The sequence below is a fragment of the Triplophysa rosa genome, linkage group LG6 (assembly GCF_024868665.1).
Source record: "Triplophysa rosa linkage group LG6, Trosa_1v2, whole genome shotgun sequence".
Classification (NCBI taxonomy): domain Eukaryota; kingdom Metazoa; phylum Chordata; class Actinopteri; order Cypriniformes; family Nemacheilidae; genus Triplophysa; species Triplophysa rosa.
Window position 1 is genome coordinate 25,300,112 of NC_079895.1, and position 24,106 is coordinate 25,324,217.

Below are 24,106 nucleotides of genomic sequence, written 5' to 3' on the forward strand. Positions count from 1 at the left end.
AAGAGATGTCCATATCGGATGTGAGGTTTACAGCTATGCGGCCTCATTTATAATCGTTGCGTACGCACAAAACATGCCCTGAAAGAGGCGTACGAACGCCACTTCCCACGCAAAAGATGGGATTTATAAAAACAAACTTGACAGAAAAATTTGCGCACCTGCACGCAAACTCTGACCCATGCGTACGCACATTCTGGAGACAAGGGGCGACACAAATGGTGTCACAAAAAAAAAAAACACAAAAGCTCTCGCACAGTCGTTTCTCTTTATGTTCTCGTTATCAGTCCTAACTATGTTCATAACAAAACCGGAATGAAGAACATTCGTCTTTTACAATTATGTCTTCAAACTTTATCTCAGGTGAAGGACACCGCTAATTGATGAGGTGTTAATGATCAGTCTAAATGCTGTAAACATTTAAATGCTACAGAGACCTTTTTTGGCTTTAATATAATAATAATTATTATTATTTTTATTAGGCCTATTAATAATTATAACAATTATTAATTTGGAAATCTCAGTGAGTCTCATGTGTGGCCATTTGTGATTTCGTTATGGAGATAAAGGATGGGATCGGGTGTTTTCAGCAGTTTTACATCATTTTTTGTTATTTTTCTATGGCATCTGATAGCGGTTGGACCCGGAAACGGTATACGTCCATTATGGTGCGTGACGTCATGCTTAACAAGCGGAATGGATGCCAGGCTTATTAATATACGAATCAGCATTCATGAGGTGCTTGCATTGACTATTTATGGGTAAAAATGGGCGTGTACAGGGCGGGATATGAGGCTGATTCACGTATGCACACTTGCAGGTGATCTGTGATTTATAAAGCGAATATTGCTTACAGGTGTGCCTACGCACGGTTTTATAAATCTGAACATTTTTTGGCGTACGCTATTTTTGGTTTTCGGGCGCACGTACACTTTTAGTAAGGATCCTACGCAGTTTTATAAATGTGACCCCTGGCCTTTTTCACCTCTTCTTTTGCCTCCTTGTATTTTTCATCCACCATTTTCTTTAATGCCTGGCGGGACAGAAGAGTGTACGTTGGATCCAACATTCCTACAAATTCCTTAAAGCCAGAATCTTCAACAATTGAAAATGGCTGGTAATCTTTAACTATCATATTGACCAAGGCCCCATCAATCATTTGTTTTCTGATCCCTGAAAAACATAGAAGTATTTAAAATACAGTAAATCAAGTAATATTAAACCTCTCACTGCATGTGGATCCTCTCCCTGCCTGGCTTCCATTGTTACATTTACAATGCAGTAAAGTCATTTTTTCCCTAAATACACAAGTACTGTCCACCTCTGCTGTGAAGTTAATATGCCTTTGTGTTCCACAGGGAAAAAGTCATATGGTTTTGGAACCACATGAGAGAGTAAATAATTACAGAACTGTCATGTTTTTTTGTTTGTTTATTTATTTATTACAAAAATAAGTTAATCAAATGAACTCACCAACACTGTTGTATTGAAACAAACATAACTTTGTTCAAACCATATTTAAATGCACTTCAATATAAAAGTTGTGTTTTTTATATATATACACCCAAAGACATCTTACCCAAACACCAAAATACTAATAACAAATTAGCCAAGAGAGACCTGTGGCCTGTATCACGAAGCCAGTTTGGGTTTTTACCCAGGTAAGTTTGCATTTAGTTTGCACATACTCTGAGTTTTCGGGCTCAAGAAGGTGGATTGGTTTTGAACGGGTTTCCTCGCCATGATAACTTACACGGCTACACGGCTAACCTGATCCGGAGCAGGTTTTATTCTGGGTTAGAGATCGCAAAACTGGATCTGAGAAAAATGACGAATACCACTCCCCACGTGTCTCTCGCTCCAAATTAGAAAAAGTTTAAAGTGAAAAGAGGTTGGTGAGAAATCTTTTGCTGCTTAGTGTTTATTTGTATTGTAAATTTACATTTAATAATTATAGTTCAAAACACATTCATATAATTATTATGTGAGTTGATAATTCATATTTATTAAATAATTTTAAACACAGCATTTAAATTAATATATCTATATTTGCATAAACCCCAACTTTAATATATAACGCTTTTTAAAGTAATGAAGCATACATATTATCTTTAGATTTGTAAACCTATATAAATAATTTAAATTCAGTTGATTCTGCATTGATATAGTCAGTAGCTGCCTTCTCAAACTTTCACTGTAGCAGTGTTTATTCCTGCCTTGTAAACGTGTTTCAATTCATCACATTTTTTCATAAATACTCGCGAGAAGTCAATCAAACCGATGGTGCATTCCATGTTCCGTGTGATTGGCTGTTTGCCGCACGTGTCACACTTTCAGGTGCACGCGCCTCACAAACTCTGGATCAAACCGGAGTTGACAGAGAACGTTGATACCAAGCGCTGTGCTACAGCTGAACCTGATCTGAACCAGGTAGGGTTTGTCTGGTTTTGTCAACTCAAAACTTACTCTGCAACTCAGCGTTTGTTCATCTCGCTTCGTGATACAGGCCCACTGAAGCCCTTCTGTTCTAAACCCCAAATATATTTAACCGTACCACAGTTATACAAACATCCTAAACTTTACAAACAAGAAAAGAACATTACATAACCAAAAAAACCCCTGTTGTCTGTGACAGCGAGTGGTGATGGTGCTGAAGCTGCGATATTTTGAGTACGTCACTGAGTGTAGTAGTGTGTGAACTGCCATTTTTGTAGAGTGTTGATGGAATCACAGCCTTTCAGGAGTATGCCATCACTATTATTTTCAGCCTCCAGACACATGGGTTGGGAATGTCCCTCCATCATCAGATGTTCCGTCTAGACAGAAGTCTTTGGTTAGTCATTGTTTGGAATCTACAGAACCGCGTTGTGGCATGACTAGCACAATGGTTACAGTCATAACTGAGATGTTCCCTTTCTGTTGTTCACTCGTCTTGTGTCGAGACAAACAGGAGTCCCTATGAAATGCCAAAGGGCTGCATCATGACATCTAGCAGAGTGGACATTGAGTGTGTCACTGGTGGACGCTCTTGCATCCTTTCAGAAATCGAGCTGCAGCATTTTGAACCATTTCTAGGTGGGTAATTTGAGTCTTTGAGATACCATAATAGAGCGTGTTTCAGTAGTCCAATCTAGTCATAATACATGCAAGGATAGCAACTTCCAAAGACTTCTCGGATAAATGCGGCTTAATTTTATCCAGTAAACATGGATGGAAAAAAGAAGAACCAATTATATGTTTGTCAAACTTGAGAGAGTTGTCCAACTCTACACCTTCCCTATAACTTCCTCACAAACCCTGGAAGCCTGTGTTTCCGAAAGATGGAACCCAAGGGGAGCTTAAATAAAGAAAACAAAGCTGGCGATAAGACTGAGCCCCAAGGCACATTTTCCGTAGAAGAGGAGATGTTTCTTATTTTAACTGAAAATTTTTGTTAGTTAGGAAAAACCTAAACCATTTTAACACGGTTGAAGTTGAGCCATGCCTTTCTTGGACCACAAGCGTGGACATTGTGCGACCCTGCAGTGCCTAGAACAGTTTACATGCCTTGGAAGGGAGTCTCGGTCAAGTGAGGGAGGTGAGGACAAAGGAGCCAGTTTGATGGGAATGTGCCAAAAATGGTGCGCTCCACATCTTCATCAGCATCTTGTGCACCACAGGCTTCGACCCCAGGTACTACTCTTCTAGCCGTGAGCGCAGTGGAGATGGTGGAGGGTTCAACTGTAACCCAATGCTCGAAGAGAGCATAACTAAGATTTCAGCATCAGCTTCATGTGCTTGATCACCAGGGGGTGGGAGGTCAGGATAATTGTAACTAATTAAACTAAAGCCGTCTTTCTATTTCTCAGTTATTCTTCAGATAGGATATCAAACGGGTAAAACACAAACCTTCACATGAACTCCAAAAACTTGCATGCATGAACTAAAACCTGACGTGAAATCTGAGTGTCACCGCTCGCATCCATAGGGATAGATGCCAAGTTTTGTGTTTTCTGTTTTAGGTTCGTTTTGTAAATGAGGCCTGTTGTGTATATCTCTTGTGCAATACCAGTAGAGAGCAACATTAAATGATCAAATACTGGTAATATTGTACTAGTCGGTTCAAATGTGAGACGATGTGAGAAGTAAAAATTAATCCCCCTCGAAAAAACACAACAGAGAATGTGAAGCTGACGTGACGCCCTATGTTGCATGTTGCAGTGGCGGCGCCATCTTGGAAGGATCATACTCCACTGCTATTATTGTTTTGATATGTACGGTTACTTGTTTTGTTTGATATATTGAGAAATCGAAAGTGAAAGAACGCCTCTGCATAATGCTATTGCAGTTTTTAACACAGCAAGACCGACCTACCATAGTTATATTTTCTAATCAAACAAGAAAAACAAAACACTGCATTGAACGCACTAGCAGCCATCGTCCCAAGATGGCACAACATTTAACACGGCGTGACATAGCTTCACATGCTCTATAATAGTTCACTTTCCTAGGAGATCAGATTTTGCCCATTACTCACCAAAACTGCACTAGACTTGTGCACCCAGCGTAGGTGTGGCTTGGCGTTGTCACATGGTTCCATGATCACGTGCATTTCCCGGGGAGCTACACAGGAAGTGTTGTGTCGAAGCAGCCTTAACCAGGTGTAACTAAAGTGCTGACTCTGAGAGGGAGAATACAAGCATATAATGATACCGAGCAATCATGACGCAAGATTACACTTTTTTAAACTAGACAATTATCTGATCATTTGAATTTACCTTATTTGATAAATCACATTTATCAAAAGACAGAATGCCATTTTGAAAGATCAAACATTTTCTGGTCCCAACGTTAAATATCTAAAGAAGACAGTAAAGAGGTCAGAATGTAAATGAGTGATTTAGAGCATTCTAACTCAATGTGTCTTAATGCAATGATCTAATTTAAACTATTTAGTGAGGACCTTTACAGTGGTATGTTTTTTCCACCTACCAGCCCATCCGCCTTGACCAAAGGGGCATTCAGATCTGGGTAGACATTGTCCAGGTACCATTTAAAGCTCTTGCATTTGAGTTTTTCTCTTAGTTGAATCTGTTCCGTCAAATTTCCGATATCAGTTATGCTCTTGTCCAGCAGGTGATGGTAGCCATGACTGTAGAAGATCTCTTTATATTCATCCAACCACACCTCTGCTACCCTGGCCAAGTTCCTTTCAACTGTCTTCACACGGTCTTTAGGGAATTTATAAGGGTTATCACCGCGGAAAATGTGGCCCACACGAGAGCAGGGGATAATCTCAATCTCACCACCACACATCCAGATCTACGGCACAAATTTCTTATTTTTAGTTTCAGATAAAATAGCAAGTGACCTTGGTAATGTATTTATATCGTTGGCTTACCTTAAAAGAGATTTCCATGTTTTCACCTCCCCACACATCCAGGCCTGGGTCATATGACCCCAGCTCATAAAAATATTTCTTATCTATAGAGAAAAGACCACCTGCCATAACAGGACACCTGTGGAAATATAAAAACATAACAATAAAGGTGCACACGCTTGAGCTTATTTCACACATGCTGAGACATACCATTACTCGGGACTGTTGTATTGACACGGTTTCCATCGTTGTTTTGAAGGTGAACATTTTTGAATGCTAAATTACTTTTTCCTATCCCAGTGTTTATCAAAGATAGTTATTAGTAAGCCAATCATAGCTTGATTCCTCTGAAATATCTAAATAATGGCATCATTTAGTTTTCTTATTAGGGGTCATCTGGTTCGCACAACATTTTGTAGGCAGCATCTAGAGAGACACACACAACAAAAAAGTATGGAATTCATGTTGATTGACCAACCCGTTTGTATATGTGTAGTATAACCTGTGGATATTTTGGTCTAAAATTATAATGTTGATGTTTTTAGATTTCCAAAGTTCCCCGGTCTGCCATTTTTTGAACAATGTTGTAAAATGCAACATGTATCATCTGGGAACACTCACATCTAATCATTATCAAAAACAAATAAAAAAAGAATGGTTTTGAAACAGATTATTGGCAGCTGTGCCAAAATTCATGTTAGGATCAATCTTTGCAATTCTTTGCTTTTGAAAATTAACTTGTATGTGATTGATGGTAGGCCTATTTGACATTGTTTGACATTGCACAGATCAACATGAATTCTGTGCGTTTTGTTGTGTTTGTCTCTAGATGCTGCATAGAAAATGTTGTGCAAACCTAAAGGATACCATAATGTGCCAAACTACATATATTTGGAGACACCGCCATCTGGTGGCCAAAAGTTATAAACAGCTGCATTGCAAACTTTTAAGTTATTTTAAAATATAGTTATAAAGTTATAAAACTATATATATATATAATTATGTAATTTTTCTGAACTATTTGTTGACCCTGCCTTGTTGAGCCAGTCTTTATAAACTTGTGTTGTGTGTAATTTTTTTGCCAATCCTACTAAAATTCTTCTTAAAGCTGAGCTTTAGTTTATACCCAATAATGTACAGTATCTTTAACATTGTCAGTTGTCAGCTGGACATCACTGTTGGCTGGCACTGTACATATATTATCATTATTATTAGTAGTTCTTGCTAGACACAGCTAATTATGATAATACAAAAAAATAATTGAATACTAAATTGTTTGAGAAACAGTATCCTATATCTAAGCAGCCTACTTGAAATCATTATCTGCTCAATATGCTGCAAAAGTCTGATGTTACCTGATGGGGTCTGAATCTTTCATCTGATTCTTTCTGATATATTCTTCTGGCAGAGCGTTCCAGCCAAACACCAATGGCCATCTGAAAACCCCTCTTTGGAAATTATCAACCAGCATATAACTGCATGGACCAAAACAGGAAAAATTATGTTTTTATTGAATAAATTTGGTCAATTCAGTGCAGCTCAGAAATCATTCACTGCACAAGAGTTTATTTTGTAATTACAATTATGATAATCAAACAGTATCATGGAACTGCCACAGAACTTCATTACCTCATGTCCTTATCGTTGACGACCTCAATAACAGGACAGACAACTTTTCTGTGGTCCAGGTAAACTCTTTCTAACAGCGGCTCCAGCCATCCTATGTTACACTCAACATGAGAGTCCAGAAATGTCAAGACTTCACCTGCACAAAGAACATTGAAGGCTTACAGAAATGATAAGCGATATGTACCTCAGAACAATAAAAAAGCACAAATTGTTAACCAGTGACTGTATGACAGTGACAGCAGAATAACATATTTTCATTAAAAAAAAATATATATATATATGTTCTAAACTACTGCATTTGAGCCCAAATGTGTTTGTGACACGGACCTTTTACATAGTTACATAGGGTTGAGCAATTTCTGCTTTTGCTATTTTTCTCTCACTGTCAAAAGATAGTTTCCTGTGAAATTGTGGAAAGTTTTGATGTGTTTTCATGGAGATACTGGACATAAAGTGTTTTGGAGACATGAAAGTACATTTCATCATCGACTTTTGAGTTAAGGGCCGTTCACATTATAACGATAACTATAAAGATAACTATAACTATATTTGCGTCCACACCAGCGGACAATAACAACGTTATGTTTATTTTAAGCCTGCGTGCTGCAGTGTTCTCAGTCACTAAAATGAATGTAGATGACCTGCTGCTGATGCTTTCGTTTTCATTCCCGAACGTCTTTTCTCCAAAATATGACAGCAAAGGCGGGATGCTTTCTCTGAAGGTGTGCTCATGTCCGGGACGTAAAGCATATATTTTGCCAGCTTGCTGACTCATAAGCGTTACATGTACTGTATAATATCTCGCCGTAAACACACTGCTTTCCGACCACTACAGTCTTTAATTCTGACATAAAAGCCGTGTTGCGATCACCAATAGTCAAACATTATCTGCCAGAAACTGTCTGACAGTATGTTTTATCATTCATCAGCTGGAAAAAATCGTTCTGAGAGTGATCCCAACGATATCGTTCTCTGTATCTTTATCGTTATAGTTATGGTGTGAACCCCGCTATTCTCCTGAATCAAGAACGATTTTTAAAACTTCATTTTTTATAGTTATCGTTATAATGTGAATGGCCCTTTAGGTATGTGTAAGTCACAAAATGTCTTACAGTTAACCCAACTCATTGGGTAAGTTGTACCATTTGCACCTCTGTCACCTCTGTAATTGTAGGTTTACAACAAGGTTGTAGAAACAAGCTTTAAGCGTTTATTTGTAGCAGCGATGTGTATGTTGTAAAAATCTGTTTTGAGATTAAGCCAAAAAGCGTTAGGTTGTGCTCCGCTCTCCACCTACAATCCAGTTAACCTTAGAAAAAACTGGTAAAACCAGCCTAAACTGATTTTGATTAAGCATCACCAGCAGATTAAGCTGGTTATGTAGGCTGGTTTTAGAGGGGTTTTGGCCACTCTTTCTGGCCAGGCTGGAATTTTACAAGAAATTTACAGGATAATTTCTACCCCTTTGCAGCCCTATTTGGCAGAGACTTTTATCCAAAGTGTCCTTTAAACTATACATTTTGTCATGTGTGTTCCTTGGGAATCAAACCCATTGGTAAAGCAATAATCTACAGGAAGACTCATTTCATTGTTCTTCGCTAGTTCTTGTTTAGAAAGAAGCTTTGCCTTTTTTATAATGAAGCAGACTGAACAGAACTGAATGTTATTGACCTGTAGCGGCATCGGCCCCAGCAATCCTGGCTCGGATGAGGCCTTGTCTTTCTTTTAGACGGATGATTCGTACTTTAGAAAACTGAGACATATACACATCCAGCTGCTCCTTCAGGTAGTCTTCAACACAAAGATATATAGGATTAACACTAGAACTGGTACAGGGGTAAAACTTCCCCGTGGATGTTTTTCAAATGTACATAACAGATCTTCAATCAAATATCCAAGTCTCCCAGTCATTGACTTTTACTAAAATTGTGTTATTTACAACCCCCTGTTGTTAAGAAAGTATTTGGATAAAGCCAGATTAAAAATAGGGCGTTTATACCTATAAGTGCGGGTCAGTGCTCGAATTGAAGGGGGGCTGGGGGGATCCGGGACCCCCCATAAGGCATTAGGGACCCTCCATAAGAAGTAAAAAATAGACTTGGGGGTCCCTCAGACATTTTTATTTGAGTAAAAATGATAATGACAAATGTGATTAAATTCATGCAATGGATATGGTAAAATTCGTGAATTAATTATTTACAATAATTTATATTAAGTTTGTTTATGGGCTAGTTGTCATGTCTCTTTAAATTTTAAACACCCCGCCCCACGTCTAAAGACCGCTAAGCGCAGGACATCGTTGACATGACTGAAGCTAACTTCAGCTAAAAAATGGAGAATAATAAACCTCGCAGTCGGGAAGAGGAAGCTTCTACTTTTTTGAGGGGTAATTTTCTCTCTCTATATATCCTTCCACTATATTTATCAACTCCATGTCGGGGCTTTTGTATTTCTTGCTTAAATTATTATTAGGCCTGGTTCTGGGCTGCTAGAGATCTCGATGAAGATGAGTGACATCTTTTTAGTAATTATAAAGGGAGTGCTCGGTTTCTGTGCTATATAAAATCCATTCAGAATTGTATAAAACTTGTTTTTCATGCTGCTAAGACCAACGGCCACATACACGCTGCAAAGTTTCGGGAATTACATCTGCATATAAATGCGGGATTCACTCTTGAAATAGCTATGATTGACATATTTGATAGCCATAGTTAGTTCCTGAATAAAGCTGAATAAAACTTTTGGACTGAAATGGTTGAATAGTCTGCTGACTGACTCACTCATAACAGTCCCTTGCCGCCACCTACTGGACGTAACTGTGTAAACTGCACTGAAATCGTTGAAAAATCCCCACAACACTAACACACAGACTGACAGCCAGTCTTGTCACAATTTATATTTTTAATATCTAATAAACTAGTTTCTTGCATTTAAACAAGTCTTTTGGAACAAACATTATTATCACAAAGTGTCAATCATCCAGTTATTTTTAGGGAAAATAGTAAATACTACAATACTCAAAAGTCCTTTCTGTTCACCAAGCCTGCATTGATTTGATCCAAAATACAGTAAAATAAGCATGTTCTTTTATGTAAGTCTGTTTTTAATAAATAGTATATAATTATGCATATTATGATCAAATACATTGTGTATTTTGTATAAATTGTATATTGCGAGACTAACCCCCACCAAAAAAAATCTTATGGTGGGGACCCCCCATAAGACTTGACTCAATTCGAGCACTGCATCGGGTCAAATTGAATGACTTTATTGTTGTGCTGTCATTGAGCAACGTGTTGGCTTACTGTAAACAGACACACATTGCACATTCAAATGAAGATGTATTATCCTAGTCATAAATGTTCAAACTTTGGATGTCTTTCAGCGGCTTTAAGGCATCCTCCTATCAGATACTTTCCTGCTGGAGTCCCGACCAGACACATATGTACTTCTGTGACTACGTATTATTACAATATACAATATTTTAGGTATATTTTATATTATGGTCAATTCTTATGTTTTTCTTACACAGCTTACACAACAACTATATTCAACTAAATGATGAAATACATGACACACTTCATTTACATTCTTGTGCATAGGATCACCATCATCCGTTCGAGCATTTGGACAAGAACACTGATAACTATATTAATATTACAAATACAAAATGTATGTTTAAATATTTGCCACAGTTGCTGTATTTTCCTACTATTATCAAGGTTAAAAATACATAAAGTTATATGCCAACATTCAATTAATAATCTACAAAATACTATTATTTTATTGCATAGAGTTAATACTTTTAACTTTTTTTGCAAGTGCTTTTCACCTTCTGTTGATCACTTTTTTCAAAAAGCTCCTCATTGCTGTTCATTACTGTAATGGCACTCTATTTATGGTGTAAAACAAAACCTGCAAAATGATTTCTGATTTCCAACAGGACATGTAGTGGTGTAATAATGGAGTAACATGTAATAAGACAAAATGTTAGTTGTGAGAAAATGGCAAACTGTTCTCATGAATTGAAAGATGACAAGCCAAACCTATTTAGTTTATCTCAGAAGTAGTGCTATTATAAATGAATCATGGCTAACTGCAAATATTGTTTTTTTTATAAAAATAGCATTGGTAACGGAATACTTTTGAGTGACGCTGTATTCATGACAATATGTGTCTCTATAAAGTACAAAATTACCATCATGCAGACCTGTGATATGTAAACGAAATTTACTGAGTGCACATTCATTTATTATTACAACATATTAATTTAATCCTACCTTTGGTGCTGCAGTCATCCACCAAAATGACCTCCTTCAGCAGGTGCGGAGGAGACCTGTTAAGTACACTGTGTACAGAACGCAGCAAAGTGGACCAAACCTCATCCACAAAGCAGAAGATCACACTGGTAGAGGGTAGGTCATCATGAACAAGGCTCTCTGAGCATCTACAAAACAAGACAAAGAGGTGTTGCATAAATTGGCATGTTTTTTCATGCCATTTCAAAAGTCTGCCATAATCTGCAGGACTCCGCCAGTTTTAGGTGAAAGTTAACACTCACGAATGGGGTCTGGTGTCCGGGATGGCCCTGTCTACTGGTATCTGATCACTCAGGAACACATTAAAATGTCCTTCGCCCCAGCGTCTTCGGCTCTCGGGTTCTTTATCTCTGGGGACCTGTGCAGGCTGTCCAAACTGACCAATAGCCTGTGGGTCTCTGGGCCGGTCAGTCACATCAAGGGCCATGATCTTATGAAGCCGTCCTGATCTTCTCATCCTTACATCAGTGGAGTTAAATAGCATTACTGGTTCCTCTGACAGCCCGTGAAGGTTAAGTTCAGTTGGTTTTTGAACGAAATGCGTTTTAGTTTTGTTGGAAGAATGTATTTCTGTACTGTCAATAATGAAGTCTGATTTATCATTTCCAGGTTTGAGCAAATTATTGACTAGGTTCTCATGCAAACCAACATCCCTATGCGACACTGCTACCGTGTCATTCCTGTGATGTACTTCATCAGCTAAATGTGTTCCTTTCATTTTGGCCACATTGTTTGCTTTGACATTGATCATAGTATTCGTTTCGTTGCTTTTTTTAGGGATGATGACAATTGTTTCTTTCACAACTGATTTCACGGTTATATGCACATTGCTTTGATTGATGTCCTCCTTATAAGCTTTCCCACCATTTAACTTCGGATTCAAATGGTTCTGTAGAAGAGTTTGGTTTTCTGGTCTTGCCTTTTCCCCCTTTCTGTACACATTGTTAACATTTCTATCAAACCTACTGCCCTTTTTAATAAACGCCCTTTTGTCTATGTTTACTACTTGCAGTGGATGTTTAAAGCCCATATCCTCTATATTGTCTCTCCTTCTTCCCTGTTTCTGAGCAAACTCTCTCTCTTTGAGATCCTGATTTGCATCGTTAAAGGACATCCTCAGTGCTGCGATATCAAAAAGTAACCAGATTACAGAGGCGACAAACACAAATGCCAGAACCCTTTTACTGCCCCTCAAATACTTCCGAAACTTCATTTTACTGTGCAAAGTGTCACATTCACAGAGTATGTTTGCACAATACCAAAACCCGATTGTCAACCTTGTTTGGAGTGTTTTTCAGTCTGTTTACTGAGAGATACTGTAATTTAAAACCCAGTGATACATTACTGTTAAAGCACTTGAGCCAATGAGGAAATTACTAGGCTAAAACGTAATGGCTCTTGACAACATCTTACAGAATAAAAGTAGAACCAGCGTCATGCGTGTCTCATGATTAGACGTTGTAAATATCGCGATAATGGGAACGGGATGTGGTATTACCTGTCAATACAAACAGTGTTCATTTTGTTTATATTTACGGTCGCATGGACAAACTAATAGTGAAACTCGGCGAGTAGTTGTCTGTGGTAAACCCGAAATGTGTGTGCGTAGCCACAGAGGGGCGCAGTCCTCCTGTAAACTCCCTGCACTCAAACACGAATGCGTGGCAACATTTCTGTGGTCCGATCATCTGAGGCAGGCTGTTCTCCTGGCACATTTAAGCGATTTGGGGCTCAGACTCATATTACTGTATATCCATACTTTACTTTAGCCACATTAAATCCAAGAAGCTCAAACAGACCGCGTAATGGCGTGGAACGCTCGCGCAGCGTAAAACTTCCTCATGAGATCCACGTCGAAAGTTTGTAATCGCTACAGTCTTGTCAAGTCCTTATATGCTCGTGCAGTTTTCCACTTGTGTCGATAATCCACTCAATTCACGTGGGTCACACTCATGAGACACAGTCAACGTCCTCCGGTAGCTTTGAGGCAGATCCTGTCAGATACTTTCCTGCTCGAGTGAGTCCCGATCAGACCTGCCCTGTTTTACACGTAGGTAGCCTACTTCTGTGACTACGTGTCATTGTTTACAGCAATATTTTTGACAAATGCATTCTGACCAGGGTGTGGCCATACAATTCCATCTTTCGAAAACATTATATATGTTGTAAAAATAATCATATAATACAATAATATAATACTGTAGCCTACTACCATGTATACCGTATTTACATTCGGATCTTTTGGAAGTACTTTCATTAATATTGGCAGTAGGCTATGTTTCCAAACTCTTAACAAGTGGTTTATACGATTGTATGTTAAAGTTTTGTACCATGGTATCTATGACATTGCCACCTGATGTAAAAGTAGGATAGAGTCTTTGGCTATACACAGTATACGTGTATGCTCATCTGTTTAACTTTAAATACGGAAATTCAGATCAGGTTTGTCTGGTTAAACCTGTTTTTATTGGAACAGTCACTGTGTTTATTCTCGTGTAGAATACTTTTTGGAATATTGCTGTTTTTATTCAAAGGTATTAATAATAATGAATAAATTTTCATCAAAATCTGAAAATGAATATTCTGCTCTGGAGTGGCAATCCTTTAGCACAGGGGTTCTCAACCTTTTTGACTCCAATGCCCCCCATTGTATTCAACAATATTCAAAGGCCCCCGTCCCACTCACAAAACGTCTTAAAACATTTTTTTACCAAATAAAATATTTTAGAGCTTGTCATTAACTAGAAAAACTTTTATTCGTTATAAAAATGGCCAAATAATAAGACATATATTGTTTTTTAAATGAATTTCAATGCTCATTTTGTCTAATTTTAGTCATCTTGAGGCCCCCTTAGAAGTCAGCTGAGGCCCCCTTGTGGGCCCCGGCCCCCCTGTTGAGAACCACCGCTTTAGCATATCTTATTACCTATTATCTTATTACTGAATGCAAACCATTAGGGAGAGATGCAGACATTTGCTGTCAGATGGGATGCTGGTTCCCTGGGCATGTGGCTTTAAAGTCCCATATTGGAGTTTTTTTTAATTTGCCTCAGGTCAGCCCTCCAGCACCAAGACATGCCCACAGTTTCCCATACCGTTTCTTCATTAGCCAATCAAATTTCATTAACTCACATTGACTGTTCACACTGCAGATTTGAAATGCTGAGATATATTTTGAAATAGAAATAAAAAGCTTTAATAATCTCAAAATTATTGCCAGAGCCAAGTTTGGAGATTTAACGAGCAATAAATTAGAATCAGAATTGTTACCGGATTACTTTAAGGACATGTAATTGTGTAAGATGCCATTGTGGTGAACATCTTTTCTTGTAATGAGCCTGTCGACTGTATCATAGACAGCTCTTAATTGAGATATTTTCAGTCCCTGCAAAAGTGACTCTGGCATGTCCCGAGCTGAGCTGAACGATTCTGCGTCGTGTTTTTATAACATACTAATTAGGCCTTGGAATTAGAATTACAACAGTTGGTCTTTCATTTGCATAGAGGTCATGTTTATCTAATGTGTCTCTTGTTGAAACCGACAGCCAGCATGGCAATGGTTAATTCTGACCCAATGACATTTCACCGCTTCAAATTATGCACAACGTGTGAATTAAATTAATGAGGGAATTCATTAAGAAATATGGCTCGTGGAAATGATTGTAATATTTAGTTATGTGAAGTCATTTTCTTTCATTGTTGGAGCTAATTTGTTTCATAATATTTCCCGCAGTACTTTCTGCTCATGTTAACTATGATATATGCCATTTGTTAAGGCTTTAATTAATTATGATAGCATTTCTTACTAAATGTACAGCTTGTTTGGACAGATGGCACTCATCAGGAAGACCTTTCAAACAATTAATTTGAAATCAATTACTTCCTTTTTGCACTCACTACGACTGCTATGGCACTGGGTGGGAAATCTGTATGCTATTTCCTTCCGCTGTAATTGGCTGTAAATAGCTGTAATGAGCGATCATGTCCCCCTCTGCTACTGCAGCAGTCAAATAAATAAATTGGCCTGTTGTAATGGTTGTTGTTAGTCTTCTACCATCCCTGTATCTCTAGATACTCCTTAATTAGTCCTGGATTGCAATGTTTGGGCCTGTAGACGAAGCATCTATTATGTCCATCGCTGTAGTTTTTAAACAGGACCCAGACTCAATTATGTAAATCATTCTTTTGTGAACAGGGACAAACCTAGCCCATCGGAGTCCTTGTCAGTCAGTGTGAGTGAAAGACAGAGTGTGGGTGGAGGGGATGAGGTGCAAAAATGTCAAGCTAATGTATCATATATGATCACATTTTATTTGAAATGTGTAAATTTCTATACTGCTATAACAATAAATACCAGCTGATGTGTTTAAAATATATATATGGGTCAAAGACGGAAAAGTGTAATACTGCTTTAAAAATGAAAAAGTTTTTTGTTTTTGTTTTTCTGAGCAAAAAATAAATATCATACATTTTCCCCTGATTTACAAAAGACACCCACTAAAATGTCATTCAGTGTAACAATCTTTTCAGGCATATTGACAACAAAAATCTATTTATGACATTAAAAGACTAATTACTTTCATCCCAAATGTTAATTATTACATTTTACTTTTTTTTGTAAATTTGCCATTATCCTAGGCTTTGTCCATTTGTCAATATTTTTTTTTACTGATTTAAAGCACAATAAAATGTAATATGCTCCCTTATTCTTTTATATATTTTTATATGTACAAGTCAGAATAAGCATGTTGTTTTGAATTTGTACATAACTATTGTGTTACACTGAATGAGAATTAACATTATTTCAACCAACTTTTGACATTTTATTCCCCAAAAACTTAGTTGAAACCATGTAGACATTTTACTTACATTTAATGTGCTTTCTATGGACATGAAATCACTTTTGTACATTTCTTTTGACGGGGACATCTCATCCTAAAGCAGATTTTAAATTAAATTAATGAAATTATTTCCCCCTAAACATTATTTTACCTAAACACTATTTTGACACTAGATGGCGCGTTAGTTCAGGGTATCTACAAAACCCAATGAATACAGTGCATGGAAACCGTAACCTTTAAACGTAAAATCGCTCAGCGAACGAAAGCTTTCCTTTTAACTCTTTGGTTAAAACTTGAATGACTACAATGAGATGTTATGGCTCAGAAATATCATGCAATACAGAATCCTGTAGGCTACCTGCAGTGTTGCAGCTGCCTGTAAATGAAATTTTAAGTTTATCAGTTATTTTTAATATTAAGTTCATATAATAAATTCATATAATTTCATAAAAAGTTATAAATTATAATAAAGAATGCCAATTTACCCTGGGTGAAGCAAATATAATATTGCAGTAAATGTGAAATTGTAAAAGGTTGCATTATGGATGTGCAGAACTGTATCTTTCTGTCATTTTTACAACAAATATCACAATATAAGGTACAATACTTGGTATCATTTAAACAATGATCAATAACATGTTTATTCATTGTTAATGATTTGCTTAGCTTTGTCTGTTGTGTCACACACATCTGCTTGATAAACTTGTGTTTCAGAGAGCTACTGTCTCTCTCCTTGTTTTTGGTATGGTTATTAGATTTCTCATGTTTTGACCGTGTCTGCATTTGCTTTAACAAAGAATGAGTTATCAAATATTATTATATAAAATGAATGATTTGATATATAATTGTATAAATTACTTTTAACCCATCATTATAGGTACGGTTAACTTACAGGGCTGTACCGGCTTATCTTTAAAAATACTTTTGTTGCTTTAGATTTAGCAATATAAAATACCCTTTTACTCTAAAAAAGGTGCTACAAAAGGTTTCTTACAACAATTTTTGCTTCCCCAAATAACTATTTCTTTCTTCATTTTTTATTGTCTAAAGAACCTTTATCCACAACAAAGAACCGTTGTGAATCAGAAAGGTTCTTCAGGTATTTATGGTTATGGAACAATTCAGCCAAAGATGGTTCTTCTATGGCATCATGAAACACCTTTTTTTTAAGAGTGTACCACATGAAGAACAAAACATGTTTACAGTGTAGCAGAATGGCACCTTAAATGGAAACTAATAAGCATAATCGCAGGTGATATAATTATTGGTAAATTCCAATACTTAAATGCTTTGACTACATACTGTAAGTGCATCACTCATGAGAAATATTGATTGCCAGGAATGCTTTAGTGAAGGGTGGTCTGACTACGTGTGAGTTGTTTTGTCAGCAGAGGCAGCAGTGTTAAATGTCAGTCTGTAATGCACGCGGAACAGCACCTCAGAGTTTGGACAGTAGCTGTATTGGCAACAAACATGCCCTGTGGCCAGCCTAAAGCCTGACCGAGACACTGACTCCTGCTTTAGTGCAGAATCAGAAATACTTTAAATAAAAGACCAGACAAATATCCTTATATGACAATATTTTCGAAATCATTAGTTGAAAGGTGTTGTGAGAAATTTGTTTAAGAATGATTGAAAATAATCAGATGAGCCTCCATTGTTTAAAATTGAATGATGTCAAGAAAATGGACTGAATTGCTCATTGAAGGAATTCAAACAAATAATGTTGTACTTGTTTTATGTACAAGATTTGCAACAACAAAAAAGCTAAACCAATACTATAGTATTTTTGAAAAGCCAAATGATCAGTTTTGTTTTTACTCTGATATGAAAAGAAGAAAGGTTTGACTACTTTTTCAATAGATTCAATAGGTTTCAGAACAACTTGACTCAATTTGTATGAAGCCTATTGCCAAACATGACTTTTTATTATCACACAGCGGAGGAGATGAGAACACAACGTGTCCAAATTAACTTCCCCTTTCGGCGGTAAATGAAATCAATTCTCTTCTTTATGTTACTTTTTCATCTGGCTTTTGTCTTGTTGTGGAATCTTTTCTTCCTCTGCCTCATTCATCTGTTGTGCCCTTTCTCTGATCTGATAGCATTAAACATATAATTAAGCCATAAAGGAAGGGCTGATGAGCATTGCAGATGGTAATTGCGTCCTACGTTTGAATGAAATGATATGCATTGCCACAATTTACAGCCTGTTCCTCATATTTTATTCAGAAACCTTTTATCTCTTTTCCCTCAGAATTATTCTGCAATAAATTTAGACATCTTATGAATAGCGGCTGTGATAGAGGCAGAAGCTAGAAGACACGAGGGAGAGGAAGAAAAGAATAGAATGGCTAAAAGGAAAATTGCCAATATTTTTGATGCTTGAAATAATCTGTAATAGAAGGCTTATGTGAATTCCACCCATGCTTCAGTTTCTCTGGGTTTGGAAACAACCGCGTTTAAGTAAGTTACGTGCTCTTTAATAAGAGAATACATCATCTGATCCCGTTACAAAACAGTAAAGCAGTGAAGGCCTGAGGACCGTCTTTACCCAGCCCACCCTTGAGTAGAAAACAAAGACGTAACCATATGCATTTAACGTCAGACTAATTACTGTTTACTCTGTTCACAAGACCACCTTAGGGAAGCATTATTATTATTCATAATCTGCTTAATTAAAATCGGGGTAGTTAAGTACATCAGCAACACATGTTAAGGACAGACATTCAAAGCACAACATACAGTATGGTGACCAACATATGCCGTTATCTTTAGCAAGGTGATCTGCTTCTTAACATTTTCCTGCAGAGAAAGTTATACTGAAGGAATGGTAATGTAAATATACTTAGAAAAGTATAAAAAAGATCTGACCGTAGCCTTCAGATTGCCTATTTATTTTTCTCTCGCAGAGCAACTCTGGTAAGTTTCTATGGCTAGTTTGCAGATCAGTTGTTCATTTAAATGTAAGTACAACAAGGACTTAATGATTAAATTAATTGATTATACGTAATAGGATTTATTAAGTTTATTTATATAGAGTTTTTTATTTCATTAAGAGGGTTTGGATTGTATGACCTCTGTATTGCCAACTTTATCTCATGGGAATTTGTAACTATTTTACGAGTTGACTTGTTTGTATGAACTCGTATGTTGTGAATCGTACAAAAACGTACGATTGCTAGAAAAAAAGTTGTAACACTTTACATTAAGGTACCCTTTATGAAGCATTTATAAATGTGTTCATTAATGAGTAATATGTCATTTACAAATGCATTATAAAGCAGTTATAACAGCATGAATAAAAAAGGGGATTCTAACGAAATACCTGCCAAGTAGTGAGAAGGTATAAGAAAAACAACATAACACCCTACAGTGTCCAGTCTGACAGCCTATATTGCAAACAACATCAAGATATTAATGAATCTGCTTTCGAATCAAATAAATAATTAATAAATACATTTATTAATCAGTTATAACATGCGAGTTAAAAATGGCTCACTATTTGGCAGGTATTTCGTTAGAATCCCTCTTTTCATTCATGCAGTTATAACTGCTTCATAATGCATTTGTAAATGACTTTTTAATCATTAATGAACACATTTATAAATGCTTTATAAAGGGTACCTTAATGTAAAGTGTTACCAAAAAAGCAATACTGATATATGTATAAAAATGTACGAATGAGACCGTACGAATTCATACGAACCAGGCAAAATTGGCAACATCGTAAAATAGTTACGTGAGATTGTGTTGGTATTGCTACCGTATGTACATTTTCTCACTTAGACCCTTTTCAGTATCAGTTTGTGTTTTTGTGAATATGTCTGTGCTCCGAACAGACCCACTTGACTTTATTGACACGGTTGTCGTTCTTTCTCACATTTATAAGTGGATTATTTTTGCAGTGTCTCTAGGGCTGATAAAGTGCTAAAATCACATTTTCTTAACCCTGGGACACATTTAATAATGATTTGGACATTGGCCTGTCTAAACCAATTATTCCATATGTGTTCTTTTAAAAAAACTTTCCTTCCTTTTTTCAGCTGATCATGTCTGCGGGACGAGAGCCAAAAGGAACTGATTGTACTGAAGTGTCCCTGGTGGAATCCTGCTCTCTGCTGATACTTGAGGATGGGTAACACAACCCATATAGGTTTAACTCTGGTGTCTTTTTGACCTGCCAAGTACCAAGGTATGCCAGCTGGCGGGCTTATGGCATGGTGAGTTGAGGGTTAGCGAACAGAAAGCATCAGTTTGTAGACGCGTTAGAACTGAGCTCTACCTCGGGCTCCCGCTGTTTAGCCATGGTGTAACTCCATTACCTTTAAGTACTGATGCTTATGTCCGCGACTGACTTTAACAACCCCGTGGCCACTCTGCCAGAAATCCACTTCACTTAGAGGCTTCCGCACCTGTGATGCCTCAGGAAATGCCCGTGTAACTGGAAATAGACTGCATGGAAAGGCAATAGACCGCATGAGAAAGAGAACAACAAGGAGATAATGTGTTCGATTGATCAGTGCGAAGAAAATTCAATTTGTAAAATCAATACGAGTTTACAGTTGACAGCCAAACAATACATTTATTTCCTGCCTTTGATAGAAATTTTCTGGCAGAGAAAAGGAGATGCATGCCGATTTTGTGTTTGAACTACAGGAACAGAGCCTTCTGCTGCTTTATTGCTTGCAATCTGTATTTAAAACTAATATCAGCCTGCCGTGCATGGCCCAGGGCTGCATGCACGTAACCAATCTGATACATACTGTATATATGGAGCCCTTGTGTTCCCATTTTATTAGAATGTGAAAAATACCTTTTCCTCTGCGTTTTTTTCCCTTGGATATCCATTTCTTTGTGTTTGGTGGCTGGAATGATTGGGTTCTGTGTGCACAACACTAGTGATTTGTAATACCTCTGTGTATGATTTAGCCAAGGCATATTACAAAAGCTGATTCCGGGGAACGGTGAGGCAGGGAATGGAGCGTGGTCTTTGGGTGGGGGTGCATGGGGGTTGGGAGAAAAAAAAGGCAGTGCCAAGGTTACGCTCAACCTTTCTTTGGTTTTTCTCATCTGTGTGTTTCAGGGGTTAATCCATAGATCCCCTCCAGACACAAAAGCCTTTACAGTGGTGCGCACATACCGTAGGTTTGCGTACAGCCGCACATGGAAAGCTCGTCCACATAGATAAACATTTAGGTAAGGTTAAGTAGCTTCAGGCAAGTTCATCAGGAATATATACAGACCTGACTCTGATGATCTACCACAGAAAAAAAATCAACTTATCCGTATACAGTATGTGGGGTCGTGGGGAGTCCTGAAGCCTATCCCCGAATATCTCCGTCTACGAACCATTTGTAACCGCGTAGCGTTCACTCTCAGCACTTTTAAACTGTGGCAGTGAGTTTTGCACCAGCATCATTCAAACTTTCTTCAGAAAACTGTGCAAAGTTCAATTTAGCTTCCCCTACATTCATACACACATCTACATGCATACAGTGCATCACTGAGGGTTCAGGAGCCAGTGCGACAATGTCCTCTAGTCCTAGTGCATTTATATTTGGCCCAGGTTGGGCAATGGCCTGAGACGCATATTGTTTGTGTTCATTTGAATAAGGAGAAATGTCAAATTTCCATGGCTGCAGGCTGCTTGCATGTTAGATGATCCAGTCACCGGTGCCTGTGGTTGTGGGGTCGTGGCTGGTCCTTCCAGGTCAGTGTCAGCCATGTGGCGCTTTCGGGCCATAATTGACCTTTTGACAGAGCTCAGGGAGACAGCTCTTCTCCCAGGGCCGGAATAATCACTGCCCATCTTTTGATGCGTAAAACTAACCTCAAGTAATTAAAAATGTACAGTTTTGATAATAAAATTGATTAAAAAAAAAAAAAGAATATAACGCCTCTCTTGAGCAGCCACACAAAATACGTAAATCCAAGGCTTTAATTTTAGTCTGAAATGTGTCATTAAGTCCTTTTAACGTCATACGTTTTGTTTGGAGCTAAAATGTTTTCTTTATGCAACCCTAATTTAGAATGTTTGGATATTAACAGTTAATATTTGTTAGTTATACCTAAAAATACTCTCTTGGTGCTAATTAATTAATGCTACTTTACGATGCGACTGAACACTAGCATGCGAACTACATTACCACTAAAATGTATTTACAGGCCTGTTTTTTGCACAATCTATCACTATAATCTAGTATAATAAGTCTATAATTTTAGAAGTGAACTAAAATCCAGCATTCAACAAAGCAAATACAACTGTAATATTTCTGATAGAATGAGAAAAGGCTTCAAGCTTTTTTCTTTTGTGTTAAAAGTGTTTACAAGACATAAAAAATAAAGACACAGCTCCAACGCCACAGGCTTTGCTGTTGAGAATAGAGTATTATGATATTAATTAAAACACAAGTCGGCTTTCCCCCTCTCTGCGTATAGCCCATGGGGATACAATGTTGCACACTTGATTGAATCAGGTACAAACAGTCAGCTAGGCATTTCGTATTTTGCGCTTGAAGGGGCTGAAAAAACTGTGCCATTACTCTGAGTGTGATAGGGAAGTGCTTTCTAAGAGCCGTTGGAATCTGACAGCTCATAAGGCAAAAACATAGTTTAAAACTTACTGAAATTTTCAGATAAATATAGAAGAGTATAGAAGAGACGAGATGTGTAAAGCCTATGTGTAAAGTGCACTATGGGCTAGATTTATTAACAGCTTGCGGTAGCGCAACTGCATGTTTTGGCGTATAAAAACTACGTCTGTATTTACGAAAGAGATGCAGTGAACATTAGCGCTGAAAATGCGTGGACACAGCTGTCTTTGTGAATGACCTTATTTCAGATGTATTTGTAAGTGTTTAATTTTTCAATTCATCCCAAAGGTGTTTTTAGGGGGTCAGGTCAGGGCAGTGCAGTCTAGTCAAGTTTTATTTCTTTAGGAAACTTGCTTTGTTCACAGAGGCATTGTCAGGTTGTTTTTACTTGGGAACAAAATACTTCACTTAATTAAAAGTATACTTTTACTCCACTACATTTAATAAATAATACATTTTATATAGTTTAATACAATATTTAAGGACATTAAGTACATTAGAAAATGCGGTAACACTTCAGTATAGGGGGCAATTCTCACTATTAACTAGATGTTATTAGCATGCCTATTATTGGCATATTGGCTGTTTATTATTACTTATAAAGCACATATTCTGCATGGCCATATTCTACATCCCTAATCCTACCCAATACCCTAACCTAACAATTAACTTACTAGCTATTAATAAGCAACAAATAAAGAGTTTATTGGGGAAAAAGTCATAGTTAATGGTTTGTTAATAGCGAGAATTGCCCCCTATACTGAAGTGTGACCGAAAATTTAGTTCTTTCCCACTTTTAAAAGTAAAAATACTCAAGAAAAAGGAAGTACTAAATCTGCGATGGTATAAAAACATTATTACTGTATTTACTAAGTATAGCAGCTGAAAAGTAGGATATACGCTTTATAATAGAGTAAAGTATTTTTTTCAAAGTGAAAACACTCTCATAAAGTACAGATATTTAAACATGTACGTGGGTGTAGAAATGACTGTCCATTCAGTTTAGGGATGCACTTTAAATTATCGGCCATATCGGTGCCGATAAATGGCCATTTTTAATGTTATTGGCTGAATAATAAAATCTGAAAAGTCAATAAATGATGAACAATTTCCTCTGGTTAAACCACTTCATCTGCACGCTGCTCATCCAGTACAGTACTGTCTTTGTCATCATGATCATTCACTTACTGCTATTAGCAAAACATTGTTGATGTACAGTAGATATTTATGAATGTGTAAATTGTAGGAACAAAAGCATATTGTTTGAATCAGACTGCTGTCTGAATGCTTTCTGTCTTGAGACCTTTTAGACTTGTGGCTATTAGAAACACATTTATGGGTTAAGGAATCTTTAACTAGAGTAGG

The 24,106-nt window shown here is 37.2% G+C and overlaps 1 protein-coding gene across 1 annotated transcript; it reads right to left on the bottom strand.

Annotated features, from left to right (window-relative positions):
- Positions 1-1,424: 1,424 nt before the first annotated feature.
- Positions 1,425-13,352, bottom strand: LOC130556079 (polypeptide N-acetylgalactosaminyltransferase 5). Its single transcript, XM_057336769.1, has 10 exons — positions 11,547-13,352; positions 11,266-11,432; positions 8,657-8,776; positions 6,986-7,121; positions 6,712-6,831; positions 5,378-5,495; positions 4,969-5,298; positions 4,755-4,835; positions 4,514-4,657; positions 1,425-2,813 (listed from the first exon to the last, which is right to left on the bottom strand). The coding sequence occupies exons 1-10, from the start codon at positions 12,515-12,517 to the stop codon at positions 2,673-2,675; spliced, it is 2,328 nt and encodes a 775-aa protein (XP_057192752.1). The 5' UTR covers positions 12,518-13,352; the 3' UTR covers positions 1,425-2,672.
- Between the last annotated feature and the right edge of the window lie 10,754 nt (positions 13,353-24,106).

Bases quoted from the DNA above. Each gene is read 5' to 3' on its own strand.
- LOC130556079 (XM_057336769.1), bottom strand. From the start codon at position 12,517: ATGAAGTTTCGGAAGTATTTGAGGGGCAGTAAAAGGGTTCTGGCATTT. The intron at 5,496-6,711 runs GTAACATCAGAC...ATATTTCCACAG, and splicing joins AAAGATTCAGACCCCATCAG to GTGTCCTGTTATGGCAGGTG. The intron at 5,299-5,377 runs GTAAGCCAACGA...TTTGTGCCGTAG, and splicing joins ACATGGAAATCTCTTTTAAG to ATCTGGATGTGTGGTGGTGA.